This window comes from Corylus avellana, chromosome ca3, assembly GCF_901000735.1.
Source record: "Corylus avellana chromosome ca3, CavTom2PMs-1.0".
In the NCBI taxonomy this organism is placed as follows: Eukaryota; Viridiplantae; Streptophyta; class Magnoliopsida; order Fagales; family Betulaceae; genus Corylus; species Corylus avellana.
The window spans coordinates 32,728,955-32,744,050 of record NC_081543.1 but is presented as its reverse complement, the minus strand read 5'-3'; the positions used below and the strand labels follow the sequence as shown (position 1 = coordinate 32,744,050).

Genomic DNA, 15,096 nt, shown 5'->3' with positions numbered 1-15,096 from the left:
GCCACCGCTTTTGCCAAATGGGGATGCCCAGAAAGGTGGGAATGGCAATGGGGCTACAAAAGTTGACGGCACCATTGAAGCAGGAAACACTTCCAACATCGTCGTTGTCGTTGCCACGGCCTAGGTTCCTCCAAAAGGTGGTGTTCTCACACTCATTCGGCGTGTACTTCCCATGCTCCTCTGCATAGGTCCAGCCATGCTCACCCGACCATCATGAAGTTGCTTTGTTTGGTGGAGGAGCTTTGGAAGTGAGTTGCGATTGAAGATTGAGCTCCTCGAGCAAAATCTCTTAAACGTGTTCACTACCATTGTCCCGATCCCCGAGAGCGAGATCTCCCCCAAGTATGAATGGTATTCTCCTTTGGAACCCAAGCCTTCTTAAAATAGTCTCTTAACATTTGATTTTTGAAACCATGATTTTTCAACTTATCCAAACTAGTCAAAACAATTTTCATCATACTAAACGAACTCTCATAACTATTTCTATAATATAAACTATCACTCAAAGGGTCATAGAGTTCCAATTTGATCGAATATGAATAATTTTGCCACAATGATTGTAACATCCCCAGTCCGTTAAGACTGAGTTTGCCACTTTTCTTCTTTTTCAACAAAAATTCTTGCAAAGATCTATAAGGTCTATCAGAGTACTTGATTTTAAAAGATACAATAAATGCGTAAAACATTTTCTTTCAAGATATTTTATTACAAGCGGAATTAAAAAAAACCATTAGATTTTAGTTGCGGAATATCATATCATTACAATAACTTATATGAAAAGACTTTGAAAATTAATAATTATTCCCACCCCATTCCGGCCTCCTATTCCAGCATCCTTTCTACCTGAAAACAAGAAATAAATCTGAATGAGCCCAAAGGGGGCCCAGCAAGTAAAATCCACAACCATAAATAGTTTTACTCCTTGTTCTCAGTTTTAAAAATCGTTTTCGCAAATAAATATAATTCTAGCCATAATAATATCTGTATGTACGGTTGCATCTCCCGTAACATATACATACTATTACATCTAGTAATAGATCATCGTTGTAAATCATCTTTATAAATCATCATCATAATGCATCATTATAAATAATCTTTGTAAATCATCATAACATATCATCGTTGAAAATATAGTATCATTTTCTCATAATAGGGCCCATGTACACTATTACCCCTGTGTACGAGGGTTGCGGGTCCTTGTGACCATGGCACTGAACTGTGGCCTCAGCCATGCCCGACCGTTAATTAACTCTTTTCTTGGTGCACTCAACGGTCATGTTGATGGAATACCACCTTCAGGCATAGCCTCCTTCAGTGGTTTCGCCTCCATCCGAGTATCGGTACCGAACTCTTTCTCATTCTTACTTATCTTGGGGCCAAAAATACTCTCCTCCATACATGTGCCCTCATTTCATAAACATTTATCTCATCTCTTGTACTTTTCTTTGTACTTCTTTTGATGCATCTTAGGGCAACATGTAGGAGGGTTTATCATTTTTTTTCTTTCTTATAATCATCATCATTTCTCAACTTTCTTTTCTCAAAATGGAAACCTTTTCAAATATAAACTTGTTGTACTTAGAAAGCGTTTAAATAAATAGAAACTTTCTAGATAATTTTTTTAGAAATCCTTCATGCATGCAACATAACTTCATAATACGTAAATAAAATAATCATTTACAATTTACTAAAGAATGAATAAATAGCATGATATGAAGTAATTTTAAAAGGGGTAGTGAATTTACTTACCTCTAGACTGAAGCTAAAAGTGGTATGAAGGAATCTAGTTGCTCCAATATGACTAACACCACTAGTATATCTTTTGAAACTAATTTCTAAAGTCCGCTATCTCTTGTGTTCTTTCTTTCTTGTAGCGCTTGGTCTCGCCCTTTCTCTCTCTGTTTTGAGTAAATACTCTTAGAAAGAAGAAAGACCAAGTAAAAAGCGGAAGAAGGAAGAATATATATGCAAGAGATGGGAGAGGAGATGAGTTGTGAAAATTGTGAAGGAGAAGAGTTCTATTTATAGGAGAAAATCAAACACTATTCTACCTTCAATTTACAATTATACCCTCATTTTACTATTTCACCAACCCTATACTATTCCACCAACCCTATACTATTCCACCAACCCTATACTATTCTACCTTCAATTTACAATTATACCCTCATTCTATCTTCAATTTACAATTATACCTTCATTTTACTATTTCACCAACCCTATACTATTTCACCAACCCTATACTATTTCACCAACCCCTATACTATTCTACCTTCAATTTACAATTATACCCTCATTCTATCTTCAATTTACAATTATACCCTCATTTTACTATTTCACCAACCCTATACTATTCTACCAACCCTATACTATTCTACCAACCCTATACCATTCTACCTATACTATTCTACCTTCTTATTCTACCATGCTTATACCTACCATTTACTATCCTATTATTTCACCAATTACCATTCTATAATTACCACTCTCATAAATTTCCCAAGAATTAAAATCCTTAGCTACAATGGATATTAAAATAACATCATTATCAAAATAATCTATTTAAATAGCTTTAAAAATTCTGGGACTCTACAATGATAGCAAGTATGGACAAATTTCTAGGAAGCATGCCTCATGCTAATGGGCATACCTAAACTTAGGTATAGTCACACAAGGCCAATAATAACTTCCTTACTCATATCACCTGTAGAATGAACAAAGGTAATCTTACCCTTAGGCTCTATTTACTTCAACGTAAAATAGTTTCCTTCATAAAATATTTTTAGGGAAGCCATTTTCTTTGAAAATGTTTTCCGTCGAAAACATTTAATGGCGTGTATCGTGCGTGCGGAAAATTATTTTTTTATTTTTTTATATATATTTTTTCCAATAAGGTCCCCGTTGGCACTTGTCCGGGACCCGCCCGGGACTTGTTTGAGACCCCGCCGAGATCTGCCCGGAACTTGACTGGGACCTACCCAGGACTTGTCCGAGACCTCACCGTGACCAGCCTGGGACTTGACCGAGACCTACCCAGGACTTGATTGGGACTTGATCGGGACCCGCCTGGGACTTGACCAAATTTGCTCGGGACTCGCCCGGACTTGCCTAGGACCCTGCCGGGACTGGCCCAGGACTTTATTGGAAAAAATATATATAAAAAAGTTTATTTTCTGTGCACGCGGTAAACGCTGTAAAATGTTTTCGACATAAAACATTTTTCAAAAAAAATGATTTTATGTAAAATATTTTCCGTCGGGACCTGCCTCGAGTCCCCATCAAGTCCCGGCAGGGTCCCGGGTGGGTCCCTGGCAGGTCATGAGCAAGTCTTGGGCAAGTCCCGATCAAGTCCTGGGCGGCTCCCGGCGGGATCCTGGGAAAGTCCATAGCGGGTCCTGAGCAGGTTCGATCTGATCCCCGTCAGGTCCCGGTCAAGTCCCAGGCAAGTCTCGGGCGGGTCTTGGGCAAGTCCCAGGCTGGCCCGATCCGATCCTAGGCGGGTCCCGAGCAGGTCCCGGCGAGGTCTTGGGTAAGTCCCGGTCGGGTCTCGGGCGGGTCCCATTCAAGTCTAGTCAGATCTAGGGCAGGTCTTGGTGGGGTCCCAAGCGAGTCCTAGGCAAGTCCCAGTCAAGTCCCAAACGGGTCCCAGGCAAGTCCCCAGCGAGGTTCTAAGCGGGTTTTGACAAGGTCCGTCGATTTAAGAATGAGATGCTCAAAGACGGAAAATGGTTTATGGTTTTGAAAACCGTAAAATATTTTTCGAAAATTAAAGAAGAATTTTCGATCAAAAGGAAAATATTTTCTGTTGACCACTATTTTACGTCAAAGTAAACACCGTTAAATGAGGAAATATTTTTTTGAAAACCATTTTTCGTCGAAATAAACGGAGCCTTAGTGGCAGGTGGGTCATGTGAAGTAGAAGGGACAAAATATCATATAGACCTAAAATCCAATCCACACTCGCTCGGATACCTCTTGAAAGGATCGAGATCCAACCTTAAACACACAACATACAATACGCATAGAATTTAAGATGAAATTTTGGAGCAATGAATAAAAAATAAGCATAAAGAAAGCTCATCACAAACAATAAACACAAGATTTTTGGTAACGAAATGTAAACTCTTTGAGCACCTTGAAAAATAAAATCATTACAGGGCAGCCAAACTCAAAAATTAATCACTAAAGAAGATTTAGAGTATAAACATAGTAAACTAACAAAATTTCTTCAATTCATATAGCATTAGGACAATTTTCTAATGGCTTTTTAATGGCATTATAAAATCTTGAAATTTCAAACCCTAACTTTTATTCCAAAACAATTAAAATGTTTAAAAAGTTACATCTCTTGTTTTGAACACCGATATCAGCTAATACTTTAGATCAAATAGATAGCCCTTTATTTTAATTTTTTAATATGATTGTAAGACCCTAACATTTATTATAATAGTGAGCCTTCTAGTAGAGTAACTCTACAAGTCCCTCTTGTGTTTCTCAAAAAATGAGGTGACTTTTTAAATCACAATTTGATTAAAATTAAATAATATCAATTATAAGCCCAATGGTAACTTTAAGAGCCACATCATCTTTGGAGAGAAACAAGGGGAACTTGTAGCATTAATCTTTAGTATAATACACATATTTCTCTTGTTAGGCCATGTGCATTGAAAATGGGATCAAATGCAACTATGAATTACTTCTCTTGCATCCTTGTAGATGATGTATGTTGTCTCACTTAATTTATGAGTATAGTATTAGCTATTAATTATTTTGTTTATTTTGTATAAATAATTAAAATAAGAAAAATGTTAATTTCACAAACAATATTTTTTTTAAAAAAAAACTTTTACGACATGATGCAGTACAATAATTAAGAGAATAACTTCTATAGGGTTTTGGCACGAACCAAGACCTTTGTGCCCTCCAATAAGATCATGACAAATCAATGTGGAACACCATAACAAAAATAAACATAAACACTTAATTTATTCTCACCAAGACCTTAAATGGGTTAAAACAAAAAAATCTTATAAAATAAACCTTTCATCTTCTTCTTCTCTAGACCCATCGTTAGCCACCAACCCTAGACTGCGCCGGAGATGATGCTGGCCGGCCCAGACCTTGCCAATGCTCCTCTCCCTCTCTCTCTCTCGCACACACCGGCAACAGAGAAGAAAGCCGGTGCTCCCTCTCCCATTTCAAAGATTTGGATTGATTGCTTAATTTTCAACATGTCCAACAGCAGAGAAATAGGAGAACCCAAATCTTGAAAATTAAGCAATCAACCCAAATCTTTGAAATGGGAGAGGGAGCACCAGCAACATAGAAAAAAAGTCTCTGTTGCCGGTGAGATAGAGAGAGGGGGTGGCCAGCGTGGTCTCTAGCAAGTTTTAGGCTGATCGGGGTCGTCTTTGGCGCTGTCTGGACTTGTCGGTGATGGGTTGGTGGCTGACGGTGGGTCTAGGAAAGAAGAACATGAAAGGTTTATTTAAGAAGATTTTTTTGTTTTAACCCATATGAGTTCTTGATGAGAATAAATTAGGTGTTTATGCTTTTTTTTTTTTTTTTGTTATGATGTTCCACGCTAATTTGTCATGTTTTTATTGGAGAGCATAAGGGTCTTAGTTTGTGCCAAGATCTTATAGAAATTATTCTCATTAATTAAATTTATCAAAAATTGAATTTATTTTATTTCCAATAATATTATGCCAGAAAAATTGTAAAATTCCTTGTAAAAAAGCTGATGCGGTTAAAATCTGGATGGCTATGACATGTTTGGAGTAGGACCGTCGTAGAGGATCTAAACTCGCCCAGTTATCTTTTATTTTATTTTTTGTAAGTGCCTAGTTTATTCCCTCCTAGAAAAACTACACTTTGCTGTAAATGGAAAAGTTAAAAAAAGAGAAAACTTTGAAAAAAAAGTACAGAGAGAAAGAAAGAAAGTAAAGAGCATGAGCAGTTGCACGAGAACCAAGCTCTCGAGTCCCCAAGTGCTAAAACAACATAACCCAACCCTGTTGCTAGTTCGCTCGTACAGCACTCCCTAGCTACTCAAAAAAATGTCCAAGTAAATATCTTGTCCTGATTTCTCACCCATCTCTTAAGTTCTGGATTGCTGAGAGAGCCATGAGAAATTTCAATCTCTTTCTCATTTTCATAGCATTTGTTGGTTATACAGTCCAATTTGAAGCGCATGCCGCTCCTGCGGGTAACTATGATTCACCCTTCTGTTTAATGATTTGGGTTAGATTGATCTGTTAGCTTCTTGGGTATGCTTATCTTCTTCTGTTTAATCATGCACTTTTTGCTGTTTTTGGGCATCTTTTATTTATTTTCCTGTGCTCATGGTGCTAATTGCTAAATCCCAAATGTAACCCTCTTTGTTTCTCTCTCTCTTGTTTGCTGATACTAAATTACTATGTGATTTACATAATGGGTATGATTGTTTCCTTACTGTTCTCCTTTTTGAATTGATTTTTCTTACTGTTGCTTTATTTGGGTATTGTTTTGAATGATTTGCTATTACTCAGGGCCATTGATCAAACACTTGTCATCTATACTCAAATGGACCAGGTCATCCTCCAAAACACCCCAATCAGGTTATTTGAAATATCTTTTCTCAGATGAATAGTAGGGATTATTTATTTATTTTTATTTGTGTATGCATATATGTCATTAATCTCACTTCATATATGTCATATGGCATGTTGTTATGCAGATGGGAATGTTCTTCAGTTTGAGAATGGGTACTTAGTTGAGACTGTTGTGGAAGGAAGTGAGATTGGAGTGGTTCCTTACAGAATCCGCATCTCTGAGGATGGCGAACTCTTTGCCGTCGATGAAGTTAATAGCAAAGTTGTTAGGATTACTCCTCCATTGTCTCAATGTATGATTATTCTTGTGCTCTCAGCTTGCTAGAACTTCAGTAATTAACTCTATTTGGATTTTGCCTGTTTCAAGTTTAAATTACTTAATGGCAAGCCTAATTGCTGATGGCAATAAAGTTGTGCTAGAAATGGTTTCATTTATTTGTGTCTGCTCCATTTGGCTGCTGGAAACTGGAAAGAAGGTATAAATGTATTTGCCGAGAAGAAGGAAATACTAAACTTTCTTTTTGGAAAGGAGTAATTCTAAGTTATGAATCTCATAGGCTGATTGCAATGACCTGATTTTCATATTTCAATTTTGTAATTCATACTTGTTTGTTTTTTCTTTAACCTTCCATTATTGCAGATAGTAGGGGAAGATTGGTTGCTGGGTCTTTTCAAGGTTACACAGGGCATGTGGACGGAAAACCTAGTGATGCTCGTTTTAATCACCCCAAAGGCATAACCATGGATGATAAAGGCAATGTGTATGTTGCCGACACCTTAAACCTTGCCATCAGGAAGATCGGTGATGCTGGTATATGCAATTCATGTTAATAGTTATAGCTAGAAGCTAGGTTACAAACATGCCTTTTTTTTTTTTTTTTTGTTGATAAAAACAGAACAGAATCCAAATATTGAATCTTTGTAAGTGCTGAAAGTAGAAGACAGATGTGATACGTCTATGTAGCAATGTAAAAAATGTTAAGAAGATAGGAGTAATACATCTATGTAGTAAAGAATATAGAAACTTTGATTGTGTTGGAATTTTTGAAGCCTTTAAAGTAGAAAACTTTGATCACAAATTATTATTTTCAAGGTTGCTGACTTTGGAAGTTCTTTGTAGGTGTGACAACCATTGCTGGGGGGAAATCAAATGTGGCAGGGTACAGGGATGGCCCAAGCGAGGATGCAAAGTTCTCTAATGATTTTGATGTGGTATATATTAGGCCTACCTGTTCCTTGTTAGTTATTGATAGAGGAAATGCTGCTCTTCGGCAAATCTCTCTCAACCAGGAGGATTGTGATTATGAGGACAGTTCAATTTCTGCCACAGGTGTGGATTACTTATTGTTTGTTTTACACTTCCGTTCCTAAATTCAAGCATCATTAAAAGAAAAAAAAAAATAGAGAGAGAAAAAGGTATCAACAAGATGTTACTGGCTTTGTAGATTGTGATTGTGGGGGCACTGCATAGGTGTGTGCTGAGATTCACATCACCATTTACTAGGTCAATTTCAGCTATATAAGTTTGTAGGAGGAATTCCAGTTATGTCTAATCCCTATGGGGTATCATACTATATAGCTAATTCGTTCCTATCTTGTAATAAAATGGTGTTGGAGCAAATCTAATAACGTCATGTAACTTTGGGATATTGCAACACAATGCAATTCAAAGATTTGAGTGGAATAGATTATGACCCCACTTAGGATTGTGCAGATTTGATGCTTATCAGGAAAAAAAGGATTGTGCATATTTGTTTGTGAGGATGTTGCTCGAGTATATAGTACGTCCCACATCAAGCATGTACTGAGCCAATGTTGGTAATCAGGTACAAGGAATTGCAATTGTGATTAATTCTTTTGGAGTATTGTGCAAATGCAGTTAGAACCATCCCAATATTGTAACATGGATAGACTTCTGGGGCTGGCAAAACAGGTACTTGACACAACCCGATTACGACCCACGAGGACCTGTTACTCGATTAACCTATACACGAACACAACCCGTTTAGCTAAACGGGTTAGACACGATTATAACACGGAAAATAGTCGGGTAACCCAATACGACCTATTTAAAATTACTGGGTCATATCGGGTAGACACGACCCAACACGAGTTGGGTCTCAATCATATCTATCTTATCTTACCTCTTTTTGCCTGTTTGGTTTGTTTTACCTCCATAAGAAATCGAACAAATATGATTAATTCGTCATTTTATATTTATCAGCATTTGTGTCAATTTTACATAATTTGCGGAGGAAAGCAGATGTTCCTTAGAGGACAAATGATGAAAGAATCATGGAGGATGGTGAAGGAGTTATGGTTGCAAATATGAGAGATAAGGCTTCTCTCAAAGGTTGGCTAGAAATAATATGTTTGCCGATTCTCCAGAAAGAAATTCTCATATATCATCCACTTTGGCGTCACCCAATTCACAGAATCAGTGGGAAGGTCATGTCCAAGAAATTGAAAGTTATTTCCAGCAATTATTGTCCTCATATTTGGATGGAGATGACCATGCCCAAGAGAATGATGGTTTCCAGACTAGCCCAGAGTTGCTGGAAAACAGTAATGCTAATATGGAAAACACTGATCACCGATACTGGGATTAAGTTCTGATACTAAGAGATGGTGACATTGGTGAGAGTGGTTTGCAGAATGAGGGTGGATGAGGCGCAGACTGAGTCTTTTGAGAGAGAGGTGGCTATGGGTTTCGGGGGGGGGGGGGCTTGGCCGCTCGGGGCTGTCTCACTGTCTGCATCAGCTGAAATTGAAATGTTAGATGAAATGTTTAGGCCCTTAGGGTTAGGAATGAATCATTTTAGGATTATTATTATTTATTTTTTTTTTTAAACGTGTTTGACGGGTCACCCGGCTGACCTGCCAAACACGAACTTAACCGTGTCCTACTCGACCCGATTAGGACCCGAACCTGATAAGTCCAAATCCAATACTTGTTAAATTCGTGTGGGGTTTGTTGGTCGTGTCAAAATTGCCAGCCCTACTTCATAACATGGCACCGTGCAATACAAGTTTGTGCTGAGTCTCACATTGACCATGTACTTGGTCAATTTGGACTATATAGTGTGTACGGGAAACTCTAATTATGACTAATCCTTTTGGGTGTCCCGCCATTAGCTAGTATAACTTGGGGATACTGCAACATAATGCAAGTCAGAGATTTGAGTGGAAGAGATTATGGCACCCTTTTATCTTTCAAAATTGATTGTGAGAATGTTGCACAGGGTACACATCAAGCATGTGCTGAGCCGATGAGGGAATTGCAATTGTGATTAGTCCTTTTAGGTATTGTGCAGATGTGGTTAGAACATTCCTATCTTGTGACATGGATAGACTTAGAATCTAATGCTATATGTAATATTAATTTGTGTTAAGAGGACTTCATAATGAAGATTGCTATATAGTAATATTAATTGTTGTTTGCACACTCAGTTTATACTGCTGAATTTAGGAGGGCCATTTTTGGGTTTTACTGTTTTATTAGCCTGTTTGTCTTTCTTATTGCACAAGTCTCTCTGATTGCCTTTATACGGTATAGAGATATAAGGATACAAGTACATGTTCAAAGATAGAATAAAGATCTTTGTGGTCATGGAACACAAATAAATAACCTTAGGCAGATTGTGCACAAGCTGTCTAGTCCTTTCTTCACATGTTATTATGGTCATCATCTTCATCTGCGTCTAAATCCCTCTAGGTTTGGAACAGTACCAGTCATCCTTTCCAGTCATGTCCATCAATAAGTGCATTTTCAGCATCCTCACTCACTGTCCTCATGGCTCAGCCTCTCTTGTGGTGGTGCAGCCTTGACTTGTCTAAAACACTGTAATCTAATAATACACCTTTCCAGAAGACTTGCACAATACTGAGCTGAACAATGTTATCCTGAGGATGAACTCATGAGCTTTGCTATGAGTCCTTTTAAATGATGACTTTGCACTAGAAAAAATCATGGATATCCTGTTCATATTTCTAAAAGGGGTTAACGTTCATATATTCTCTGTGAATGGAAACTAAAAGTTAGGGGAAAAAATTCAGAAAAGGTTCATGTCAATTACAAAACCTTCATATAGATCCATGGAAATTTACGATTGGACATGAGATGGATGGCAGTCATTGCACCTGCTTAAAGGAGAAACATACATGGTTATCCATGCAAACAATTGTCTATGCATGCTGAAAACTATATGACTGTAAAGAGTGGAATCTGATGGTGAATGGCCATGATATAAGCTATAGAATACATGTCTTCGTGATAATTACATCATAAAACTATCAAATAATGAATGTTATTGTAATAGGCTCCTGACCAGCAAAAGAAGAAAATAATATTAGCATGTTCCTACTCATTTTTTAAGTTAGACCTCTACAAATGTTAGTCTCCAGTTTGACAATAACTGATATGCTAGTTTGGAGTCAATAACTTACACACTAGTTGGTTTTTGAAAAATGTTAAGCATAGCATGTCTTTTCCATCAAACTGAGAGCAATGAAAAATGCAGCATCTAGTTTTTCATTATTATGCCTTGGTTTGCATTTCTTATGTTCACAAGATATGCTAGCTTGCCAGATGGTTGGAAAGCTTGCACGTAGGAAGGCAAGGCAACAAGGTTGCACATGCTTGAGTTGTTTATTAGTTGTTTTGGGGTGGATTAAGTCCCTGACTTCCTCATTCCATGATTCCATGTATTCAGTATTATATTTTGTTTCAATTTAATAAATCTATTGTCCCATCTAAAAATTGGAATTATTTCTTCTTTCTCATGGCTGAGGCTCTTGTTGCATTGCCGCATAGTGACTTACTTTGGATGTTATGGCAGATGTGCTTATGGTTGTTGGTGCTGTCTTGGTGGGATATGCTACATGTATGCTTCAGCAGGGACTTGGACCTACTTTTTCCTCGAGGACGGTATATCTCTTTCAACCAATTAAGTGAAGAAATATAAAATTGAGATAGTTTGGACTGTTCAAACTATGATTTCCTATTTCAATTTCATTCTCTTTTCTCTATCTTGTCCAGATCCAAATGCATTCTGACTAATTAAAACATGTGTACTCTTTCACCAAGTTCTTTAATAGTTAAAAGAGAACTTCCTACCAAAAGTTTTTTAAGCTCATTTGTATTTTAGGTTATTAGCTATTATTTAAAATAGATTTCTGATTCTCCCTTTTGTGGGCAAGTAGATTAACAGGCACCTTGTGGTCTTCACTGTCATTTCTGTTGTTTTAATAATCTTGAAACTTGTTTTTCGCTGGGCTTGGAAGCTCAAACCATGATTTTTCTGTTAAAAATAGATGCCCATCTATGTGTACTTGTCGTCTAAACCTCATTGCATTACTGTTGCAGCAGCAACTTGCAGACAGTGAATTTAAGGATCATTCAGGCAAGGAAAAACCCACTCCCATCGTGGATAGTGTAAAAGAGGAACCAGGATGGCCTTCTTTTGGACAACTCATCATCGATCTGTCCAAGCTTGCACTTGAAGCATTGGCTGGCATGCTCCTTTATTTTGTACCCTCTCGATTCAGAACCGGTCGCCACAGGAATGGCCTCACTCCATTAAAAGATTCCCTGCGGATGCCCGAAGATGAAGCTGAGCCTGCATTTGTTCAGAGACAGACAACTACTGCTCCTCTTCCCGAAACTCGACAAGCCCATGCTCCTAATAAAAGTGATAGATACTCGGAAATGAAGCCCTCGAAGGTCAAATCAGCCAGCTTTAAGGACCCCTCGGTGTCAAGCAAGCACCGTTCTTCAAAGCGACCGGAGTATGGAGACTTCTATGGATCGGGTGAGGTTCCTCCTCCTTATGGCAAGTCTAAGAGCCAGAAAGAAAGAACAAGGCATCGCCAACGAGATAAAAATGAAGCGGCTTTTGAGGCAGTGGGAGCAGAGCCAAAGCCTGTTGAGATGAAGGCAGGGCATTATGAGATTCCCAAGTTTGAGCATTATAATAATATCAGGAGTAAGTATGGGTCAGATGATTCCTTTCGATTTTGATCAAACTCCCCCGCCTATTTTGTTCCCATATGCTTGTTTTGAGGTAGTCTGTAATGGAATCAATGCTGTAACCAAGGATGTGTGTTTTAGAGATAAATAGAGATGCAGGTTAAGCTCACAGAAATTCTTGGTCATGGTGCTTCAACACCTGTTAGGACCAAAATTACTTAGACCATTGTCTCGGTCTGCAATCTCTCTCTCTCTCTCTATATATATATATATACACACAAAATATTGTGTATTCAACCATCTAAAAACTACTAGTAGTAAAAATCAAGTTGATGCTGTCCAAAAATGTTATATTGTTTTTAGGGTTAATAACATTTTTGGTACTTGGGTTTTAATGTTTTTATTTTTTTCCCCCTAGGTTTCAAAACATGACAAATCTAATACCACAGATTTTGAAAAAAATTGAATCACCTCCTCCGTTAATTTCCGTTAATCCCTTACTAATGGAAGTCCATGTCATCACGTAATATTGTGACATGTGTCCAACTTATAAAAAAAAAAAAGAAAAAAAAAGGGTAAATCCACGTCGGTAAAGAGAACAGATCAGAGAGAAAACCCTTCTTTCCTCTTCAAAACCCAATCTCAAATCCCAAGAAAACCCACAAGATTTCTTGTTCCATTAGTAGAGAACAACGATGGGTTGAGCTAAGATTCCAAGGACGGGAAAGACAAAATAGAAGAAGAAGAAGAAGAAGTTGGGTCTTAATGGTGGCGGTGGTGTTGATGATTTGGGGAATGATCGGAAACTTTCCTTCATCATATAGACTTCGGATCCAGTCGAGCAAAATCATCTGATCATCTGGGTATGTGAGATTGAGTGGCGCGAGCACTGAGTCAGATCGATTGAGTTACTAAGGCTTTTGTGGTGGTGGTGCTTTCCTGGCTTTTTACTTTGTGAGCCAGGTCTTCCATGGTGTCCAATTGGTTCCAGATTTATGCTAATTCTTTTGTGGTATATGGACAAATTGGAGTATTCAGATATTCTGATATTGGGTTTTCAACCTTTTCAAAGAATTTTTTGCTTGTTGCAAAATGCAAATGTTAGTGCATATGAAGATGAACAATTTGAGAACACTAATATAAACAGATAACCAAAAACGAGAGAAATCATATGTTCGTATTTGTTTGTTCTATTTTCGGGTTTCTTCTTATGTATGAGCACTTTGAAGGAAATCATATGCTTGTTGTTGTCTGAGCTAAACTAAATGGATTCTTAATTTAAGTTTGGCTCCTCACTGCCTATCCTGGAACACTGGTGTCCGATCTCAAATTCCTAGACCCCGACGACGAATGGGAAAAATTTTATACCAACGTGGATTTACCATTTTTTTTTTAAAAAGGTGGACACGTGTCACGATATTATATGATGATGTGGCGATGACGTGGACTTCCGTTAGTGGGAGATTGACGGAAATTAACAAAGGTGGTGATTCAGTCTTTTCCAAAAATTGAGGTATTAGATTTGTCCTGTTGTAAAACCTAGGGAAAAAAAAAATAAAAACATTAAAACTTAGGTACCAAAAAGGTTATTAACCCTTGTTTTCAATGAAAAAACTGGTATTTTTTTTTTTTTTTGACATGTCCACACAAAGGAAGGGGGTACCCCTTGGGGACAAAAAAACTGGTTTTCATAGAGGATTGAGGTAATAACGTGGACCATTCCAATCAAGAGTTGTGCTATTTGCACAAAATGCGACAACCAATGGAGCCTCTTCTCTACGAGATATCTGGTCTCGATTGTGTATGCAAACCTAAATTTTTGCTTGCCAAGTGACAATGTAGGATGTTCAAGGCATTTGTGACTAAATCCCTTCTACTATGTTATAATTCACTCTCTCCAGTTTTTTTTTTTTTTTTTTTTTTTAATAATATTTTTAGTTATTTATATTTTTTAAATTGTTAATGAGTCTTTTAATTTTTAATATTACACATTGCCATGTGTTTGTTTTTTATTGGATTGACGTGGACTTCCGTTAATTTTATGGACGGATTTTGGACTGAAGTATCATTTCTGTTTTTAGCCTTAAGTGAGATACCATCTATAATATGACTTGAAGCGTCGTTCAATCACAGATACTAAAAATATATTTAACCCTTTTTTCATTTAAATTTTTTAATCTTTTATTAATATCCCATTTCTCAAATGAAAAAATTGCTAATAAACTTAGAACCTGTTTGGAATTGCGTTTGAAAAAGAAGATATTTAAGTCAAAAAGAGTTTTTGAACAAAAACTTCATTTTTAAGTTTTTGCTAAAAATGTTTTTTTGCCATTTTTAGAGCATGTTTGGGATTGAATTTGAGGGGCCTAAAATTGCTTTTAACTCTCAAAAAGCCCGTTTGAAGAAAAAAACACTCGTTTAGTAAAAAAATTAAATGTGCTTTTAAAGGTCCAAAAAGCCTAAAAATGGACAAAACACACTTTTGATAAAAGCTTAAAAATGAAGCTTTTGCCCAAAAACTCTTTTTGACTTAAA

The 15,096-nt window shown here is 37.2% G+C and overlaps 1 protein-coding gene across 2 annotated transcripts; it reads left to right on the top strand.

The window, feature by feature from the left end:
* The first annotated feature begins 5,924 nt into the window (after positions 1-5,924).
* On the top strand, positions 5,925-12,721 carry LOC132175900 (uncharacterized). 2 transcript variants are annotated; one of them, XM_059587991.1, is made up of 7 exons: positions 5,925-6,208; positions 6,531-6,599; positions 6,719-6,886; positions 7,234-7,404; positions 7,714-7,923; positions 11,432-11,520; positions 11,962-12,721. In XM_059587991.1, the coding sequence occupies exons 1-7, from the start codon at positions 6,127-6,129 to the stop codon at positions 12,610-12,612; spliced, it is 1,440 nt and encodes a 479-aa protein (XP_059443974.1). In that variant the 5' UTR covers positions 5,925-6,126; the 3' UTR covers positions 12,613-12,721. The 2 variants fall into 2 exon arrangements, with proteins under 2 accessions (XP_059443974.1, XP_059443973.1); XM_059587990.1 differs by having other exon boundaries at positions 11,959-12,721.
* Positions 12,722-15,096: the final 2,375 nt, after the last annotated feature.